At 45.2% G+C, this 21,332-nt stretch overlaps 1 protein-coding gene across 4 annotated transcripts; it reads left to right on the top strand.

Moving 5' to 3' along the window:
• Window positions 1–3,915: 3,915 nt before the first annotated feature.
• On the top strand, window positions 3,916–21,313 carry ylpm1 (YLP motif containing 1). Of its 4 annotated transcripts, XM_086019021.1 has the most exons (22): window positions 3,923–4,808; window positions 5,518–5,718; window positions 5,831–6,019; window positions 6,092–7,002; window positions 7,124–9,964; window positions 10,049–10,169; window positions 10,258–10,366; window positions 10,444–10,524; window positions 10,611–10,785; window positions 10,878–10,901; window positions 10,977–11,155; window positions 11,293–11,444; window positions 11,567–11,629; window positions 11,714–11,833; window positions 12,147–12,323; window positions 12,400–12,483; window positions 12,554–12,637; window positions 12,702–12,776; window positions 17,206–17,257; window positions 18,324–18,451; window positions 18,745–18,927; window positions 19,672–19,890. In XM_086019021.1, exons 1-21 carry the CDS (start codon window positions 4,248–4,250, stop codon window positions 18,889–18,891), a joined length of 6,474 nt encoding a protein of 2,157 aa, XP_085875147.1. In that variant the 5' UTR covers window positions 3,923–4,247; the 3' UTR covers window positions 18,892–18,927; window positions 19,672–19,890. The 4 variants fall into 4 exon arrangements, 3 of the variants coding, with proteins under 3 accessions (XP_085875149.1, XP_085875147.1, XP_085875148.1); XM_086019022.1 differs by lacking the exon at window positions 10,878–10,901; XR_015083896.1 differs by lacking the exons at window positions 17,206–17,257; window positions 18,324–18,451; window positions 18,745–18,927; window positions 19,672–19,890 and adding exons at window positions 20,620–20,885; window positions 21,101–21,311 and having other exon boundaries at window positions 3,916–4,808.
• The last annotated feature ends 19 nt before the right edge of the window (window positions 21,314–21,332 follow it).

The raw sequence follows: 21,332 nt of genomic DNA, 5'->3' as shown, positions 1-21,332 counted from the left end.
AGGATATCATTTTGAATCCTATAATGTGTTTCTCTACCTTTATGTATTTCATCCTTATTCAGATACACATTTCTTGTACTTCTGTGTACTCATTTAATAGAACTTAGTTTTAAAGGCACTTCATAAGAATCTATTAGTACATAATATGCTAGGTATCTAGCTAGCTATTCAGATAGATAGAAAGAGAGATACTTTATTCATCCCAAGAAGGAAATTGGATGTTTATTATTATTGAATAAGAAAAAAATTGACTTGCACTTCAAATGTTGGGACGGTAGTGACCGGTAGAATCTGCTGTTTGTCATACAACACGGCCCGGATGAAATCGGAGACCTTTGCGTCGGGGACTCCCTCCTTTAATTTGGAGCTCTTTGATTAATCAATTAATATTCCTCTCGATCCCTCGGCGCTCAAGGTCTTTTTCACAAAGCTTGTCATTAATAAAAGCAGACATTCAATTAGCAGGCAAATCTTGATTGCCAATTTTGTCATAACATTCTTCCATTCAGCGCATTCTTCTTTTGCTTTTGGTTTGTTAGCGTTGGAGAGAATGGACTCATTTCATTAATCGAATTGTCAAGGCCTTCCACCGTCACGCTAATTCGTACAAATTAGGACGATTAATCAATGCGACCCGGTGAACTCATTCAATTCGTTTTTTTTCAAAGGCGACTGGGCGTGCCCCGCTGCCTGGCCAGCACGTAAACACTGGTGCTCAAGTGGCTTCTTCCGCAAGTGGGTTTTGCTTTTTCTTTGGCTTTTTTGCGTGATGCCACCCACAGAGGGCTACCAGGCAAAGAAAAGTCTACCTAGAACCTAGAACAGCCATGTGAAAAGTGTGGATGCTGACCAATTTTTCTTTTTTAATGAGACAACGTCCCGTCAAATCATCCTGCAGGATGTTTGCTTCTTGAAGTAATCGTGAAGTTGGATGTCGGCGTAGGGCGATTGCCGCAATGTGAAGAGCGCAAACACGCCGACGCGGCACTTTGAGCGATGCCCTTTCGCGCGCTTATCCGGCCGGCATCACCTCTGCTCCGAACAAAGTCTGATTTAGCCGCGCGATTCCGTCGTGGGTCTTTAACTGGCAGTAGTTGACAGAGGCCTGCGTGCGTCCCGGCCTGGAGCTGTTGAAACCGCGCAGACCATTAAGGCCGCTTGGCCCCTGTCGGCCGCCAAGAAGAGGCTTTATAATGTCACAGCAATTCATCGGTCCAGCCATCAAACAATATTCTGGAACCAAAGTCGAGGCAGAGCGGGGGCGGGGGTTTGGGGGCCGAGGTGCCGATCAATCCGCATCACTTTTCTCCTCACCGGGTTATGGGAAAATTGATTTGCCAAACAAAGCATTTTGGAAGCGGCGCATGGACTTGTTGGGGATCCATTAGCCTCCATTGAGCATTTTGTTTAACATCGGATTTTCATCACAGAGAAAATGCAGTGTCCTCAATACTGTGAGCCGGGGCTTTACGATTTCTGATTTCTTTGTTCTTGCTCGGAAAGCTTTCCCAAAAGCGCTGATCAACGTTGAGGGGGGAGCGGGCGAAGGCTCACTTTCAATCCCTCGGAAAATATTAAGGGGGGGTCGGCCCGTGAACTCTCTGTCCAGTTATTAAAAGTGGTCTTAAAACACATTTTTATTCTTTGGCTTTTGACTCCTTGACATTGTTTTATTGTATTTCCTGTCTTTGCTATTTATCTATTCTTTTATCTGTCTTTGCGTGATGTGTCTGATTTTTACTTTGTATGCGGCTTTAGCTGGTTTTAAAGTGCTCTATAAATAAAGCCAAGTCACAGCATTTTTGCCTTTCAAGGGACCCAACGACGGTTTGCTTTGGTTGTAGATTGAAAAGATTTTCTTTTCACGGATTAAAAATAAGAAAAAGTCTCATTTTCAGTCCGTCTGCTGTGGTACAATTACAACACGTTTTCCTGTAAAGCAGCAACGTAAGGCAAATAATTCAGGCTAGTAAGATTTGAGATAATATTTTACCTGTCATAAGACAAAATCGACGTCAGTTGATTGATTTGAATTTTTTAAATTTTTTTATTTGTATTTTTTTAGGGTTAAACAGACTTAAAATGAGTTGACCACGTCTCACCGTAGTTGTAGCGCGTTCCTCCCAGCGCCGCCCACGCTCGGCTATCCCCAGCATATAGTGTGGCGGCCTTAAGCTGTATCATCAGCGCGGCGTATTGTTCTTGGGCACAAGTGTATCACATTGTGCCCGTCACGCTGTTTTCCAGCGGAGCGAGCTTCCTCTATGGGATTTCCTCCACAGACCCTGATAATGTATCATCTCTCCCTCAAGGCGAGGCCTCCGTGACCTTGTCGTCTTCACCGAGGGCGTCTTAAGCCAAAGAACCCGCATCCTGAATAGCCCATTCCCCCGTCTTTTCACACCCCTTTAATGTCATCGGTGAAATATGAAGTCATTAGGCGATATTAAAACACTGCTGACAAACTAATTAACGGGGGACATTAAACAGGGCGGCCTTGATTAATCCGCTTTAACGATTTCTTTTTTAAAGTGGCTCCGCTCAAAAATTAATACACATTTACTGGTGGTCTTAAGTTAGGGGAGAAAAAAAAATACTCCGGTGTGTATCGGACCTCAAGGGCAAGCTAAAGTCGGTGGTCCTCTTTTACCTCCAAACGTTCTCCTGAAGTCTTTTTGTGGAGTCTTTTTCACTTGAGCAGAAGTCAAACCGTTGACACGTGAGTCCCCGGCAACTGCTTCAAATGTTTTGCATGACACAACGCATCATGTATAAGATCCGGCTCTTTGCGTTCTGTGGTCAATAACCTGGACGCCCCTCACTTTCTCATCAACCTGCTGCGCATAAACAGACGCAGCAGTTCATCCTCAGTCCAACCCTCACAGGCAACACACATTAGACATTTAAACTCTTGCCGCATGCAAATCATCACCCAAAATGCACTTTGCTTATTCATTCTTGAAAATTGTTTTGCGTATGAGTACTTTTTGTTTTCATTTTGTCAATTCATTTGTATTATTCGGGTTCTTTTAGGGGGCCTGACCGAGGCCGGTGCCAATTCCGACATTTGGCAGAATACAATTCAGATAACAGCTTAATCAGCCAATTCAATTAAAAACTATATGAAATAACTTTTTTGTCCCTTAATGCTTACAACAATACAGATATGAATTGCACAGAGAACGATTGACTGTTTTACATTCTTTTGTCCCTTACTGTTTGTTTACCTTAACAACAGAGAGAAAAATAGTCAAAAGTTTTATGTTTTTTTTGGGGGGGGGATCTTTTTTTGGCGGGTGTCATTGTCTTGTGTTTTTGTGTGAAAATAAGGAACAATTTTTTTCCGATGTTTAAAGCGCTAATATTGGCCAATTAAATCAGTCAGCTGATTAATCATACGCAAACCACTCATACACTGTGCCACAATATTTTGTTAATTTATTGCTTTCACTTGCTATGTTGTTGTTGTATGGATGGATGTTGTATGTAAGTGCTTTGTTACAGCTTTAGCTGTTGTGAAATGTGCTACATAAATAAAATGTTATTTTTATTTTATTGTAAATGGCGCCCTCAAACGGCCAAAATTATCTAACACCTATTTCTTGCAGTTGGTGAAAACACACAAAATGCAAAGCAAGCCAGGGTTGTCAATCTGGCATAACATTTGTTGTAGTATACGTTTTATTGTATGAGTCTGATCTGTATTATTTTATTATAATTCTTTTTAATCTCTTTTGGCGCTTCATAGTTTGTCTGCTGACTTTGCTTTTGATTTAGTCCGCCATTTGCGTTGACCAAATAATTAATTAATAATACAATCCTGCAATTTCACCACCCATCACACACCTTCAACATTTAAAGGTGAATAAAATGAAAAGTAAATATTCTCCGGTTACGATTTCTGGTCTCGATTAACGGAAGTTGTCACTCACAATACGTGACGTCACCTTCCCGGTCGTCCTAGCAGCCGCCACATTCGCAGCCGCTCCAACCGACGGATGTAACATAATAATAATGACATATACCCTCAAGATAAAAGTACACATTTCTGATTCCAAGTGATAATTTAATGCGACAGTGGTGCAGGTAAAACGTGTTCAACGGGACGTTGTCCGTTTGTGTCATACGATGTAGTAGCTCACGTTTTCGCGAGAGCTAGCTAGCGACTGTTAGCATTGTGCGCATCGAGGCCCCCGGCTGAATGTGAGCACAAAGGCAACGACCCCCGCACGCCTCTTTTCGGAACAATGTACCCTTCGTGGGGGAACTATGGCGCGCCCCAGTCGCAAAACTACGCAGGTCCCGGCCCGCGAAAGTTGCAGGTCGGAAGCCACGCGGGGCCGCCGACGAGTTTCGGCTCCTTGCAGGCCTCGTCGAGCGGCTCAATGTTCTCGAGCCTGCAGGAGCAGCACCGCCAGCAGATGCAGCAGCTTCAGATGCTGCACCAGAAGCAGCTCCAGAACGTGCTCCACCACGGCAGCACACCGTCGTCGTACGGAGGCGGCGGCGGCGGCGGCGGTGGGCCCCCGGGTGGATACTCTACGCCGTCGTGGCATTCGACGGACCCGACCCAGTTAGATCGCAGCGGTGGGATGCAGTCGCACATGAAAGGAGACAGCGTCGCGATACAACCGGACCACTCGCAGCCTCCGCATCCTCCACAGACGCACAAGATTGACCCCAAACCGGCTCCCCCTCCGCCTGAGCCCCAGTCAGCGAAACCTCTGGACGCCAACGCTGCTCCCAAAGCAAACAATGCAAAAGCAAAGGACCCAGTCGGGAAAGACAACGACAGCACCAATTTGCAGGTCATTTTCAACACAATTCTACCGATTCACCGTCTAACCAAACAGATACACAGTGTTTGTAAGAGCAGTATTGAGCAGAATAAGCAATGGTACTATTTGTTTGCATATTTAACCATAACCATTTTCGCTTTAACATTTTCAATTATTTTAACGTCTGTATTATCCTCACAAACGTTGTCGGAGCTTGAGCTGTGAAATCTGATCATTACCCCTAATATTGATAGTTGGCTATAATACCTATACTATACTAATAATAATAACTACACTATGTCACTAAAAATGCTTTGAATAATCTCAAACTCATTGCAGCGGCACACTTTAAAAATAAATGGTGAACGTGATTTGATTTTGAGAAAGGACACTGCCATGTATTTCAGTGTGTTTTTCTTTAGGTGATGCAGAGATGCACAAAGGTAGTGATACTTGCTATCTAATCCATTAGCTTTTAGCTCGTTTCCAGTGCTAACTACTCTATGGCTAACATGGCACTTTAGACAAAGTAGGGGCCAGAAAAAAAATACAAAAATAGGCACAAGCATTCTTTTCTTCAGCTAACAGTTTAGGTCTATTGTATAGAAAAGACATTTCAATTAGGTGAGTCTGTAAATTTTAGATTCAGATTACTGTATTCTCTTTTGTAACGCAAATGGTAGTATTACCAAAGTGTTTAGACTAAGTAAATATGATTACTGTATTCATTGTCACATAGGATCAGCAGCAACTTTGGTACAAGCAGCATCTCGAGAATCTGCAGAAGCTGAGGCAAGAGAAAGCCAAGCAGAAACAAAATAATGCAGAGCCCCCCAACAGCCAGGCAATGCAGCCTCCTCTTCCGTCCGAACCTCCCAAAGGTGCGCCTCCTCCGCCCCCTCCGAAGGAGGAGCAACCGGCTCCGCCTCCACCTCCCGAGGTGAGCTTTCTTACAATGCATGTGTGGCCTGCAGGCCGTATTTTGCCCAATTCCGCTCGGCAGGAAAACTTTTATATTATCCTATAGCCAATGTCACGTTTCCATGTTTAAGCCTGACAACAAGCAAGACCCGGAGGAGACAGTTCGACTCCAGAAACTGCAGGCCGCGGCGGCTCAGTGGCAGCAGGTTCAGCAGCAGAGAGTCAGTTTACATTATCAGGCTCTAATGCAACAGCATGAAAAGCTTCAGCAGATACTCGAAAAGTATCAGCCACTCATTCAGCAACCTGCAAACCTACAGGTAGGCGGGAAATCGGCAATGCCAACCTTTCTGTGTTTAGTGTTGTTTATGTTTTTTTCGTTTTCTTTGCAGTCAATGTCAGCCGAGATGCAGCTGAGGCATTATGAAATGCAAAAGCAGCAGTTCACCCCTCTTTTCCAAGAGTGGGAGCTTACCTTCAGGCTGTGGTTCGAGCAGTTCCAAACCTACCCACACAAAGACCAACTGCAAGACTATGAGAACCAATGGAAGCAGTGGCAGGATCAGATGAATGCCACCAATACCCACATTGAGGAGACCATCACTACCCTCACTGCGATGGTGCCGTATGCGGCGATGCAGTATAACAATGCGGCTATGGGGCAGTATGGCGCTTACCCCGGACAAGACATGCGAATGCCGCCGCCGCCATTGAATCAGCCGCCGCCGCCATTGAATCAACCACCACCGCCGATGAATCAGCCGCCGCCACCGATGAATCAGCCGCCGCCGGCGATGAATCAGCCGCCGCCACCGATGAATCAGCCGCCGCCGCCGATGAATCAGCCGCCGCCGCCGATGAATCAGCCTCCGCCGCCGATGAATCAGCCTCCGCCGCCGATGAATCAGCCTCCGCCGCCGATGAATCAGCCTCCGCCGCCGATGAATCAGCCACCGCCGCCGATGAATCAGCCTCCGCCGCCGATGAATCAGCCTCCGCCGCCGATGAATCAGCCGCCTCCGCCGATGAATCAGCCGCCTCCGCCGATGAATCAGCCTCCGCCGCTGATGAATCAGCCTCCGCCGCCAGTGACTCAGCCACAAATGAATCAGCCACCACCACCAACACCTCCTGCGGTTGCTGCTGACGCCACATCCCAAGGTCCACCGCCCGGTCCTCCACCGGGTCCTCAGCACCCTCCAACTGCTGGACCCCCACCCAGAGGAGGTGCCACCACTGGAATGGGACCCAAATGTCCTGTCAATGTTCCACCACCAAACTTCAACAGCATTGGGGGCCCAAGGTCAGTACCCATATTTATTTGTGATCAGCCACAGATGCCTTTAAGACGAAACTGAATTCAAACATGCATTTCAATGTTTATGATAATTAAACTGTTTCATCATTTAAATGTATTTTCATAGAGCAAACAACCCCGGGTTCAACCAGCCAATGCCCTTTGAAGGACCTCCTAGATTTGATCAGCGTTTTGAGCATCCCCCTCCGTTTCAGCCACCACCACAGTGCTTTGACGGTCCACCGAGGTTTAACCAACCAGGGATGCGCTTTGATGGACCGCGTCGTTTTAACCAACCTGGGTCGCGTTTTGATGGGCCTCCCAAATTTGATCAGCCGCGGCAGCGCTTTGACGGTCCCCCCCGATTTGACCATACGCCTCCGCCCCCATTCGGCAAGCAGTCTAGATTTGACCAGCCTCCCGTCCAAGGCACGCCAGTGCCGCCACCGAAGCAGGAAGAACCCTCACCGCAAGCCAAACAAGGCCTTAAACAACCTGTCAGTGGGGATTCTTCATTAAAATCGGTTGAATTGCCTCCTACTGATGAACAAATCAGTAAAACAAAATCTGGTAATGCACCCACTGACAAAGACTTGACAGATGACTCCATTGAAAATGTTGAATTTTTTGTCCCCAGTGAACCAATACCTCAAACTCACATTAGAAGCACAGAGGATGATGACTCTATGGACATTTGCAACTCACCCAAACAAGTTGAGAGTAAGCCCACGCAGACTACTACTACTACTCCTATGGAATCAAAACAAGCTCATTCACAGAATTACTCTAAACCGAACGGCCCATCGAAAAACAACACCCCTCCCTCTGGGTTTTCAGAGGCCTCCCAAAAACAAGAGGAGAAGCAACCACCTGCACAATTGCAGTCAAGACCTGAACATGTAGGCCCTCCCCCGGGTAGTGGACGAGGTCAGACCCTGGGGCCCATGCCAGGTAGAGGAGGAGGACCAGGGCAGATGGGATGCGGCGACTTCAGAGGACAAAACGTCAGAATACCTGTGGAGGAGTCCGATGAAATGCCTCATGAATTCATGCCTCCTGAGGAGGAATTTTATGAGGCTCAAGAGCAAGAGGACTATGCGTGGCAGGATCCACCGTATGAGGAGTTTGGTGCTGAGGAGTCTGAGGAACCAGGTGAAGAAATTTGGATGCCGGAAGACCATCACTTCGAGGCAGAGGAGGAGTATTACGAAGAACCAATGCAAGGACCTCCTATGGGAAGAGGTGGGCCAATGATGAGAGGGCATCCTCCTATGACCCGAGGAGGGGCACCATTGGGTTTAGAAGGACCGCCCATGGGAAGAGGAGGACCACCAATGGACATTGGTGGGCTACCAATGGGCCGAGGGGGGCCGCCAATGGGCCGAGGGGGGCCGCCAATGGGCCGAGGGGGGCCGCCAATGGGCCGAGGGGGGCCGCCAATGGGCCGAGGGGGACCGCCAATGGGTAGAGGCGGGCCGCCGATGGGTAGAGGCGGGCCGCCGATGGGCAGAGGCGGGCCGCCGATGGGCAGAGGCGGGCCGCCGATGGGCAGAGGCGGGCCGCCCATGGGCAGAGGCGGGCCGCCCATGGGCAGAGGCGGACCGCCCATGGGCAGAGGCGGACCACCCATGGGAAGAGGCGGACCACCAATGAGTGAGGCAGGACCGGATATTGCTACTGGAGGCCCGCCCATGGGAAGAGGAGGCCCGCCCATGGGCAGGGGAGTTCCACCCATGGGCAGAGGAGGTCCGCCCATGGGCAGAGGAGGTCCGCCCATGGGCAGAGGAGGTCCGCCCATGGGCAGAGGCGTTCCGCCCATGGGTAGAGGCGGTCCGCCCATGGGTAGAGGCGGTCCGACCATGGGTAGAGGCGGTCCGACCATGGGTAGAGGGGAACCTGTGGACGGTGAATGGGAGGAAACTGAGCCACCTGACTACTACGTTGAAGAAGAGGAACCTTGTTGGGGAAATGGGGGTCCTCCAATGAGAGGCATGAGACCTCCATTTCCGCCTGACCGCGGTCGTCCACCACGCGGCCATCCTGGTTTCATGCGGGGGCGAGGACCCCCTCCGCATTTAGCGCACAGGCCATTGGATGAAGAGTCATTTGGCTATGGTATTGACTCTGGTGATATGGACATGGATGAATCAGATCCATACATGTACCATGGTGATGATCCACATAACTTAATGCACCCAGGTGTAGGAAGAGGCAGGTGGCCACCACCTCACGAAGAAATGGGACCTGATGAGGAACCATTTTATCAAGAAGAGATGGACTCTGAGCAGGATTGGCGGCCACCCTATGGCAGATGTCCTCCAATGCCACACGAGATCATTGAAAGGGCTGGCGAAATGAGAGGACGACCTCTGGCTCGTGGGATGGGAAGAGGTGCGATGCGGCCAGGTGTACCGCATGACGAGGAAGATGGATACAGTTTTGGTGGTTTCGTTGAGGACTATGGCCACGGAGAAGATGACCATCACGGTCGGCCGCCTCATCCTGATGACCCTCGACATGAGGGCAGGTTCTTCAACCCTGAATGGGACAGAGAGCGTTCTCCACCAGACAGGGACTACCCACCACCGCCCCCAGAGCACTACCGGGACGATCGCTGGCTTGAGGAAAGAGAGCGGGGTCCCCCGCATTCATTTGATGAGTTTGACCGCAGGAGAGGCGATATCAGAGTTTGCGATTACATGGACGAGCCACCACCCCGATCGGAAGATCTGGCGCGTCCTTCGGAATGGGATCGGCCTTCAAGATTTGACCCACCAACAGAGAGAATTTTCCCCCCCTATCGTGACCGCAGAGATGAACCTCCTTTGGATAGACCTCCACTCCAAAATGAACCCGGCGAAAACCTGCCGGAGAGTTCAGCCGACCCGCAGGGAGCCAATGTGCTCGCTCTTTCCCAGCGACAACATGAAATCATTTTAAAGGCTGCCCAGGAATTAAAACGGATGAGGTAGGTTGCATCTGACATAGCTCTAGTGCCATATCGAGTATTTGTCAGTATTGTTTCTTAGCCTCTGTTCACTTGGGCTATTAGGGAACTGCAGGACGTGAAGACTGATACTCCATCTCAGCATACTCTTGCTGACACTTTACCTGACCTCCCAGCTGGCCTCCTGGGTTTGGAGATCCCACCTGAAGTCAGAAATGCACTAAAGGTAACCGTTCAATGAATTGACAGTGACTATCTCGTGTCGTGACTGCTCCTTGTAACACTCAAAATTGTCCTGGTCGTATTTGTCACAGGGCATGACCACATCTGTTCAGGGGGCTAAAACACAGTCTTGGGATACAAATCCTGCCGCATCTGTGCCTACAGTCATTCCAAAGACTGTGGATTACGGCCACGGACATGGTATGCGGCAGCACGCCGGAGTTCATTCAGTCTTTCAGGCTTATGTTGTTTGTGACGGTAATTGTTGATCGTTTTAGAACCAGGTACCACTGTAGAGAGGATTGCTTATGGTGAGAGGATTGTGTTGAGGCCCGACCCAGACAGGGGCTATGAAAAAGGTGGGTTTTACCTTTGATTAATAAGTAAGGCTAGCTTTTTTTTTTTCTTTTTTTGCATTGACTATTTTGCTGCGCTGTACTCCTAGAACCTCTCCGAGATCCTTACAGCAGGGATCCCTATTACGACAGACGACCGGACCCTTACATGGACCGCCGGGAGTACAGTAGAGAGAGAGAATTCTACAGAGAAAAACCTCCAGCAGAATACGAAAGAGAACGATTTGGAAGGGAACGATATCCTCCAAGAGACCGAGATGACAGGTAGCGCCTTCTCATTTAATGTTACCCAAGCGTTTTCAAAGTTTTCCGCGTCTGCACCCACGTAATACCGCTTTGTTTGTTTTAAATTCAAGCTCACTATTGACGATTGACGAAAGGTACTACATCCCAGTTACGTATTGGGTTGATCAAAATGATCAGATGAAACACATTTGCCTTTTCCGTCGACATAGGCCCCCTCATCGTCCAGGCTACCGGGAAAGAGAACACGACCTTCGAGAGAGGGACAGAAGCGGCAGCCGCGATCGGGAGGATCCTTTCGGAAGGCCCGGTTACGAAAGACCTCCGTATGAGCGCACGGGACATGACCGTGGCGGGCCCGAGCGCTACAGTCATACCTCCTCACCCTTTGGTACGTTTCTAAAGGCCTCTTCACACTGCACTTAGTACCGGACAGCACATCTTTCGACAAACCCAGTGTATATGCTGCGAAGGACGGAATAACTGGATTGCTATAATATTTATAACGTTAAAATATTGTCCGCGTAGACCGAAGAGGTTACCCAGAGGACCGAGGGCCCCCCTCCGCACCGCCGCTCGCACCCCCACCACAGCCAGTGCCACCTGTGGAGAAGAAGCCCGAGATCAAGAACGTAGACGATATTCTCAAACCCCCCGGAAGGATGTCGCGCCCCGAGAGGGTATTTATTGCTGTTGCGTCTCTGGCTCTTTTTTTTTGCTTTCATTGTTTTTTTCTGGGGGGTGGGGGTGGTTTTTTTTTTTTTTTTTTTTTGTGCTCAATTTGAAGCCATTGTCATGACAGATTGTCGTCATCATGAGAGGCCTGCCAGGGAGCGGAAAGAGCCACGTTGCAAAGCTCATACGAGTGAGTAGTATCACGTTTTTAGTTGTTGTATTTAAAAAAAATATTAAGAGCATCTAAACTTTATGATTCTATTTCAACGTGCAGGATAAAGAGGTGGACTGTGGTGGCGCCCCACCAAGAGTTCTGGTTTTAGACGACTATTTCATGACAGAGGTTGAGAAGGTCGAGAAAGACCCTGACACGGGCAAAAGGGTCAAAAGAAAGGTGAGGATCACTTCAAAAAAATAGAGTGCATCTCAATAAATTCAGCTGCGGTAGAAAAGTATTTCAGTTCGGGGTAGGGCCTAAATCCTGCCGCAAAAAAGCTCAATTCTTGATGAAGCTCCTCAACTCAGTTGAACATATTTCTTTTGAAACAAGATTCGACTTATTAGGTATGTCAAGGCGCAAGTGTAATTCATGAGGTTCACCTTTTGAATTTTACCGCTGAAGTAAAATGAAAGTTTTCCACAATATCACAATTTATCCAAATGTACAAAGTTGGAAAGACTCAAACAAATAACATGTTGTCATCCAGGTCCTTGAGTACGAGTACGAGCCGGAGATGGAGGACACCTACCGCAGCAGCATGCTGAAGACGTTCAAGAAGACTCTGGACGATGGCTTTTTCCCTTTCATCATATTGGACACCATCAATAACAGGGTCAACCACTTTGATCAGTTCTGGAGCGCTGCTAAAACCAAAGGTTTTGAGGTATGTTTGTTTCGTAAAGGCACAAAAATAAGTCCTCCCCCAATCTTAATGTGGATATTGCTCCTGCTCCGTCAAGGTCTATATCGCTGAAATCACTGCTGACACCCACACTTGTGCAAAAAGAAACGCCCACTCGCGCACACTCAAGGATATAATGAAGGTGTGAAATGGAAAATATATTAAAGTGCAAATTTGGAGGACAATTTCCTGACGGCTTGTCCCTACTGCAGATGGCCAACAACTGGGAGTCCACGCCTCGTCACATGGTCCGCTTGGATGTGCGAGCCCTGCTGCAGGACGCCGCCATCGAGGAGGTGAGTTCTTCAAGACCGCCTTTTGTCACGATTGCACGCTTGACTAAAATGGCTCCGTTTCTAGGTGGAAATGGAAGACTTCAATCCGGAGGAGGAGCCCAAGGAAGCCAAGAGAGAGGAGGAAGAAGAGGGTGATCTGGTAGGACTTGAAGCACCGTTACACTGCACTGGTTCATACGCACGTGGACAAAATTGTTGGCGGCGTTCTGTTCATGAAAGAAAACCCCACAATGGTCACTGAATAACTTGAGAACATTAACACCGTGCTTAAATACAGGAGGTGGGGAACTTAATGATTCAAATTCAAATGGATTACACACAGAAGTTAAGGAAAAAATGTAAGTACATTTTTTAAAAATAACGAGTTTAAAACACGGATGCAATGGACGGATGATGCAAATGGTAACCAAACCTTCCAGAACAAGCTCAAAAGAGATTAAAGGTCAAGTCTAAGGTCATGCTACAACAGTATCAGCTGCTTTGCTACACCTGGCGCCGACTGTCTTGTATCTGTGCAGTGTACAATGAAATCTTAACACGCTCAAGGTATTCTGGGGAGAAACGTCCTAGTGTCAGAAAAGCTTGAAAGTCGCAGTTCATGGGTCTGCCGACAGGATAATGACGGCAAAAACAAAACATTGGACTGTTCTGTGAAGGGGTCTTCTTATCAAACATGATTGAAAGGTTGTGCAACAAAATATGAAGTTAAGCGGACCGTCATTCTGGTCCAGGTCTGTTTCATTTGTTGTTGTTTTAGAAATCACTGTTGAACCACAATCCGGAAGATTTCATTGGTTCATTTTCAGTCTTATTATGTAGGTCACTTTCAAGTGATTTCAGTGACCCTTGTTGGCTTTTCTTTTATTGACAAGAGTGATGCCAACAAATTTAGCCCCCGTGTTTTTGTTTGTTCTTCTGGTAGTGGCCCTTTTAGTTTTTCCTGTTCATTTCAGGTGGAAATCATGTTTGTATTCAAGCCAGAGCTATAAAAGCAATTGAAACATATAGATGAAATCAACTTTTTAGCAGAACAAGTCATTTGAAACCAATCATTTGAAATGCATTTTTTTCATATTTGTATTTAATCTACTCATTTGCTTGTCACACACTCTTGGTCCAAAGTGTTTTACATTCAAGTCACTATTTTGTACTACACTTGTGTGCGCCTGTAAAGCTGTTCTACACCTTTTTTCTAAGACTTTCACACACACACACACTCACACACACACACTCTTTTCTCATTCATGTGCGACTTTGAGCCAAACAATGTAGGGAACACATACACAGCAACTTGGATAAGTGAAGACCTCTCCTGAGGCAGAACAATTGTACTTGTAATCAATAGCAGATTGTACCTTCTCTTACAGCCTCTTGCATGCATATTGCTTAGAAAAAGTGATGAAAATTTGGGCCATCCATCTTCAGAATTTATGATCAACGTCCTCCTATGCCCCTCCTTTTGTTGCAATCACTTAACTACACTGAACACAATTTTCTTGCCGAAAAGAGCCATGAACTAAAATAGCGATTGCCAATAGCAACATGTGAAAGCAACCTAAATGGCCGTTCAAGATTAACAGTGTGCAATTCATGTTTCCATTGTGTTTTGACAGTGTTACACTCCACATGTAATAGGTGCAATATATGGTTGGGCAAATTAAGCAATGTATTTTGGTTGTTATATTTAAAGGGGAAAGTAAGTCAACCCAAACATCGTTTTTTTTTTTTCCAAGAATATGTTCTGTTCAGGCCCATTAGTTGGGATAAGGCAGTCTGATAAATATTGCGTTTGTGGAATAAGAGTTAATCCACCCGCTTTGAGACATCTCTGGGAGCGGCCGTTTTGTCACTTCTGTCGACTGAAAATGACATCACAACTGCTCGGGGCTCAGCTAACGACCAATCACGGCTCACCTGTTTTCTGAAGCTGAGTCGTGCTTGGTCGTGGATTAATTCTTAATTGCACAAACGCAATGTTTATCAGAATGCCTTATCTCAACTAATGGGCCTAAACAGAACATATTCTTGAAAAAAAAAAATGTGTCTAGGTTGATTTCCGCGTTAATAAAAAAAATAATAATAATAGAAATTTCCCCTTAGCAGCCTCCTTGGCCTGTTGACACGTACTGTTTACACTGACGGTGCAGCGGTGAACGGAGGAGCTAGTTTCCTAAAAATGCACCATTTCGTCAGTCATTTGAAACTGTTTCAGGTTCGTAGCATCAGAATGAGCGTCAAAGGCTGCATCAAGGCCAGGAGCGCATAACGCGTTGCTACCGCTAGAGTCGAAAGCGCTGTTGCGGTTTTCTACCGTTAAAGCCGGGGGAGCGTTTACGTCATTTTCTTTTTAGAATCCAATTCTTGGTCTTTTAGCAAATGAAATGCATTCGAATATACACGTGATGATGTCGGAGTATGTTACTGAATTTTTTTCGAGCATATAGGCGGATCGCGGGAGCTCTGAAATAAGGAATGGTAGTGATATACAGGTCGGCGAGGCGCTTGTGGACTCTGAACCAGTCGAACGTGATCAATGGTAAAGATAAATGTTTGGAGACTGGCGATATTGACGTCTTTTTAACAGAATAGTGGATGGTAATTACAACTTGATTTTTTAATTTTTATTTTATATATATATTAAAAATACTACTTCTGTACTGACACTTTATTTTAACATCTTCGATTGAAACAGTAAATCAAGCCTGTGTGAAAGCCACATGTCTAAGGTCTCAAATTGTTTTGGAATTATGCTTGCTACTGGGTATGAGATATCAATTATTTTGTAAGTGTTGAATTTCTGGGAAAACCTCAGGTTTTCAAGGGTAATTCCGAAGACGACTTTAGCTTTTGGGGAGGTGTTGAGCCAGGCGCTTGAGGCCTTCATGAGTTAAAGACTGAAACCAAAGCACGTAGCACGGAAGGGAAAAAACTCAGTTGAATAATATAGGCTACAAATACCATACCGCCTTTAAATGTGCAATCAGAGAGATTTTTTTTGTGCAGAGGTGACATTGTAATATGCAACAGGTCATATAAGCCTCATGTTGTCGACATGCTTGGAAATGTTACATCTTAAAGATGCGGTCTGCGATGCTCGAGCTGTGAGCAAGATTTGAATGTCGCCTCACTTTGGTACCCCCACCCCACCCTCATGTACCAATCCAGTGACACCCTTCACATTATGTGCACATAACATGCAGCTCCTTGTACAATATGCAGTGAGTACAAGTAGGCGTCAACCACAAGGCTGCCAAACACGAAATGTTACCGGTTTGATGTTTTGTTTTTTTTAACTATACAATCAATAAAAAAATCGAGGTGGTCAACTTACCCGACGACCCGGTGAGAATGAACTTGAACTCGAACGGTGCTTTTCCAGGCCCAGAGATTGCAACCGGCCGCATAGAAAATCACAATTACATATTTACTTCCTGCTTTTTAACTCTTTGTTGCCAATCGGCGTTCCATTATCCACCCATGAAAACTATCAGTGGGATGGAGCTGTGTGCAAAATATCATTTAAAAATATTCTACTGTCAGGTCATACAGACAGTTTTATGTATGTATACATATGACAAAAAGTGCTGTTGTTGTTGTTGTTGTTCAGACTGTAAATTGTTGCTTTAAAAAAAAAGAAATGTTTTTTTTGGGGGGGGGGGGGTACTTGTTATTACCCAAAATTCCCCTTGTGGAAAAATGTTCCATTCTAGATTCAAATAACATCTCTAAATATTTTCTGTCAATGCATATAAAATGTCCAAAAAAAAATTGCATAATATAATGCAATGTATAACCATCATCTTGATGGCGAGCATCTTATTGGGGCTCTTCAACCCAAAAGAAGAAAGGTGCATTTTCTGTGGCAAATTTCTTTGGGTTATTTCACTGTGGCACTCTTGCTCAGATTTCGGAGTCACTCACGCAACTTGACTGCGCAACAGGACACTTTTTGTGCTTAACTAAGTCAGCCTCATCGTACGCATCGTCATCGTCAGTGTGTGACGCTCTCCACAGACGCTCCCAATGTGTTTTTGCATGGCCCTCGTCGGGCTTTTTAGTCAGCAGTGTTCCTTTCCAATTTGGTAGAAAGCAGAGCACGTGGCATTCAAGCTTAGTTGAGAACTCTTTCATTTGCACAAATGTAAATAATGACTAGCGCATGCTCTGTATGTTTTCTTTTTGTATGTTGCTTAAGCCAGTTGTTCTTGTAATACTCATTCATGAATTCCATCAACCCAGCCAAGACGCCAAAACGTTTTTCATGGAAAAAAATAAGACTGTTCAAATGGTATTTGACATTAGCGTGGATTTTTTTCTGCGCTAGTGTCCAAACTCACCAAATGAATTTTTTTTTCCCCCACAATGTTTATATTGTTTGCATGCCAGTCTTGAATTTGCTCTGTTGGCTCATTTCTAGTTTGTAGTCCTTCCGTTTGACTTGACCTCATAAACCACTATCCTCTTTTTGTTTTTTGTTTTTTTTGCAGCTAATCCTTTTCTTTCTCTTTCCCGTCTGCCTCGTATTGCCGCGATGTTTAACCTCTGCAGTGTCTCTTTACATAATCTAGGGCTACATTCCAAAAAGCAAATGGGAGATGGACACATCGGAAGCAAAACTCGGTAGGTTGACAAACCCCAAATGGCTTTTTGTATGCACGTCTGACCTGACTGGCTTGATTTGTGATGTTTTAGTTACAGTGGGGGGAAAAAAGTATTTCAATCAGGCAGACGTGAGGCCATCAGCGTTTTTTTTTTTGTAAGCATCCCTTTGCACGTGGTTGCTGTACGAGTTTGGTGTAATGTTTGTAGCAGGCCTTCTGCTGCAATTTTTTTTTTTTTAAGAAAACGTCATGCCGGACGGACGTTTTGCAACACTGCTTTAAAAGGTCAACGGCCTCACGTGTGTCTGGATGTTACCTGAAACAAAATAGAAGAAAACATATGCATAGTGACTTTGGGGGACCATCTGTTTATGCGCAGCTTTGCCCCGCCCACAAGCGTGAAACGCATTCAAACGTAATAAAACAACACTTTTTAAACACGCTTTACATGTATTTGAACGCGTACGGTCAGAATCGGAACACTGCACATGTTGTAGTGTCATGTTCGATACATGCATGCGCCTTTAAGAGGCGGGGCACGTGGGTTTGACTGTTCTCCCGGCGTTCAATAAACGCCTGAGAAAGCGCATCGGTGACTGTGGCTCTCCTTTCCCACATGCCAGGGCATGAAAGTAAGTCTAGACTGTAAAAAATAAAATAAAACCTGACGAAAAGAGAACAGCAGAATAACATTTTGATTTATTTTCATATCTGGATTGTCGTAACAACTGGTGTCGATTGTGTGACTAGAAAGGGCCAATCAGGAACATTTGCTTTGAATTCAGCATTTTGATTTGTAGAATAACCTTGGCCTTAACATGGCTAAACAATTTTTGACTGTATGTCAACATCGTTTGGGCGAATCACCAGCCTAATTTCCACTGAAATTAACGCTGACATTTTCATCGGGTAAACTGTAGTACTTCAAAAGCAGCAGCTATCAAAGAACGGATGTTTGTTTCCTAACCTCGCATGATCCCATTTGAACCTTCCCGGGACCGACAACTCTGCTTTTCACCAATACATGCCAGGATGATTTTTTTTTTATCGGCAATGCCCTGAATAGCAATGGTGCATTTCTTCAGACAAGCTGGACGGTTTGGGGAGCGGCAGCAAGAGGAAGCGCGACGGCGATCACATGGCAGGCTTGGAGGACTACCTTCAGCTGCCCGACGACTACGCCACCCGCAAGTCTCAGCCGGGAAAGAAGAGGGTAAATCACGTCGGCGGCGCCGCTTATTTGGAGCTCGCCTTTTACTTGCTTACTTTACAAATTGGCACGAGTCTTTGCGCTTTCCTCCAGTATAGACGCTCGGCATATTTAAACGCCTCGCCTCAAATAGACAAAAAGTTTGCAAGGTGCCATGTTTTTGTAATCGCAATTGTATTATAGTGTTCAAATTTAATATCCGTCCTTTTCCTGCTCATTAAGACAAACCGGTCAAACTTTATTTCCTGTTCCTTTTTTTTTTTTTTTTTTTTTTTTTTTTACATTTTTGTTTTTAGGTGCGATGGGCTGATCTGGAAGAGCAAAAGGACGCCGATCGCAAGCGCGCTATCGGCTTCGTGGTGGGCCAAACGGACTGGGAAAAAATCACGGATGATAGCGGCCGGCTTGCACAGAAAGCGCTCAACCGTACAAAATATTTCTAAGCGATCATCTTAAGCCCTTTGTTGTTCCACTTGAAGGTACGTACGTCTCTCTTCTAAGCCAACGTTGTGTCGCAGTTATTTCGCTCTACGGCGCTGCAAGTACAGTGAACCGCCGCTATTGGCGTGGGCTGAGGGCTTAGCCAATATCAGCAAATAATTGAGAATGAATCTTCCGCACAAACAGAAACCGGCTTCACATCAATAGTCTGAGCTAGCATATTAGCTTCCGTTACATGACAGCACGACAATATTAAGTCAACTTCCCTTTTGCCAGCGACACGCGATAACGAATAAAGAGAAAACGGGGAAACTAAAAGGATCAATGACTGAAACTTAACACCACCACCAAGATTCCAGCAGGTGGTGATAAAGTGATACTTTATTGCTTTAGCCACAACTTTCAGCAAATAAAGTTGCCGGGTTGTTTTTGTTTTGTTTTTTTCATTAAAAACTACAAATGTCAAATATGCGAGGGTTCACTGTACTGTATATGTAAAGTGCAATTAAAATGAGCTTAAGTTTGCCATCTTTTTCATTGATCTTCAGTGCATTTTCACCTCGTCTTGTTTGAAAGTAACATCGGTGTGTTTCTATGGACGTAATCCAGAATGTCGCTAATGAACAAATGTAATATTAAGAAAAATTCCACAAATTATTGATTTGTTACACTTTAAGCATCATTAAGACTTGGACCGTTCTTTTTTCTTTTTTTTTTTTTTTTTTTTTTGTTTTTTTTTTTTTCCTGCCCAAATCTCCAATTGTTTTTGTTTTGTTTTGCAGGTGTCCCGATCCTGAAACACGAGACTCTTCAATCAAATCTGTATTTTTGTTTGACAAGGATAGCTCAACGTTTTTTTTTGTTTTTTTTTTAGGTTTAGGTCGGCATTCGAGTAGTTGTTGTGTACTGAGACATGATTTCCTGATGTTTTATATCTGTAACTGTTTGTTTCTTGAACCATGTCGACTGTAAGAAAACAATAAAATTTCTCACACTTTAAATGGGCGGTTTGCAATCGCATCCGTTTTTTATTTTCCCTTCAAATTATGGACTGCACTCCAGTTTGTCACTGGCTCCAGAAAATGTAAATAGTGTTGGACCATGACTATTATTTAAGTTACTCAGGTGAAATTTCACTCTAAATTTTCACTCTCAGGTCTTTTAACCCGTGTCGTATATTCCTTGAATTTTTATACTGCATGCAAGTTAATGTCTGCGTATGACTCGATTTCCACAAGTTACAAATCCTCCTGTTACTCAAGCATACCTCTGGATTCCTTCTTTTCGCAGAAATGTGAAGAATTCCGATCATGAGCTTGTCGACTTTTGTGTTGCGACGAGCAACTTACGGCGAAGTAGCCGCCTAACTGTTCAAGACGTATTTTGGATCTTTAAAGCTGATGATGGCAAAAGTCAATTTTTGATGTCTCGGTTTGAGGAGTAACTTTGACCTGTGAGAGAGAGAGGGAGCAATACCTCAAACCAAGTGGACACCTTCCATCTTCCCAAAAGTGGCCGTTTTGCTGCTTGGCAAAATCGCACAATCTTACGAATCGGCGATTAAGGCTTCTTACTGGTGGTCCCAAGTCTTTTGGCATCTTAAACCTGTGGTGGTATAACCTATTCTTGTAAATGCCTTTTTTTCCTTAGGACTTTTTTTTTTTTTTTTGGTTCATTTGTTTTACATGCGGTAATGATGCTGGTGACTTTAATATAGCGTGTTATTCTAGGGCACGCCCGTCGTCTTCCCGCTTGAACATTGAAGTTGTACTTGGGAGTTGGAAAACCGAAGTCTTCCCCCTCCCTCGTCACCCAAGATTCACTTTTTATGAGGAGGAAAACATTTCCGTCCCCAAAAAACCCTGAGGAACTTCTAGGAATTTTCCGGGTTTTTTTATCACCAGTCTTGGAATGTCATTCTGGAGTTAAGGATTGTCTGTCAAGAACGACAGACTTGAGAACAAAAGAAGAAAAGGGCGGAGTGGATGCATTCGTGGTGAGTATGAAGGAAAATGTTGATTTTATTAGATTTCGCTGTCGTAACAATGAGCCCTTCCAGTACATTTTTTTTTTTTTTTTTTTTTTACCGTTTTACCCTTTTTGATCTAGCAACATTAAAATGACAAACTTTCTGTCGCTTGACCACTTGTCGAGATGTATTGAATTTTTGCACAGACACTTTTTAAAGCAACACAACGCTGTCATTGAAAGGTTTTTGGACCTCAGCGAGCAGCGAGAACAGCGTCAATATTTGGCATAGTTTCTACGGCTATTAGACAACGTCGACCTTCGACCAAGAAAATGTTTGTAAAGATCGTTTGATTGGGACTGCAGTGAGAAATTTTCGCCGAACCATGCGGAAATACGGCCCAATGAAGAAAGCCCGACGTTTTTCGAGCTGTCATTTCTTCCAATTGTCATTAAATATCCAACAAGCACTGAG

The sequence above is a fragment of the Filicampus tigris genome, chromosome 20 (assembly GCF_054856515.1).
Source record: "Filicampus tigris isolate MCC_2025a chromosome 20, RoL_Ftig_1.0, whole genome shotgun sequence".
In the NCBI taxonomy this organism is placed as follows: domain Eukaryota; kingdom Metazoa; phylum Chordata; class Actinopteri; order Syngnathiformes; family Syngnathidae; genus Filicampus; species Filicampus tigris.
This window is presented reverse-complemented; position numbering and strand designations above follow the sequence as displayed.

Coding starts and splice junctions, on each gene's coding strand:
- ylpm1 (XM_086019021.1), top strand. CDS start 4,248: ATGTACCCTTCGTGGGGGAACTATGGCGCGCCCCAGTCGCAAAACTAC. Junction 5,719..5,830: donor CTCCGCCTCCACCTCCCGAG/GTGAGCTTTCTT, acceptor TCCATGTTTAAG/CCTGACAACAAGCAAGACCC. Junction 12,484..12,553: donor CACTCAAGGATATAATGAAG/GTGTGAAATGGA, acceptor TCCCTACTGCAG/ATGGCCAACAACTGGGAGTC.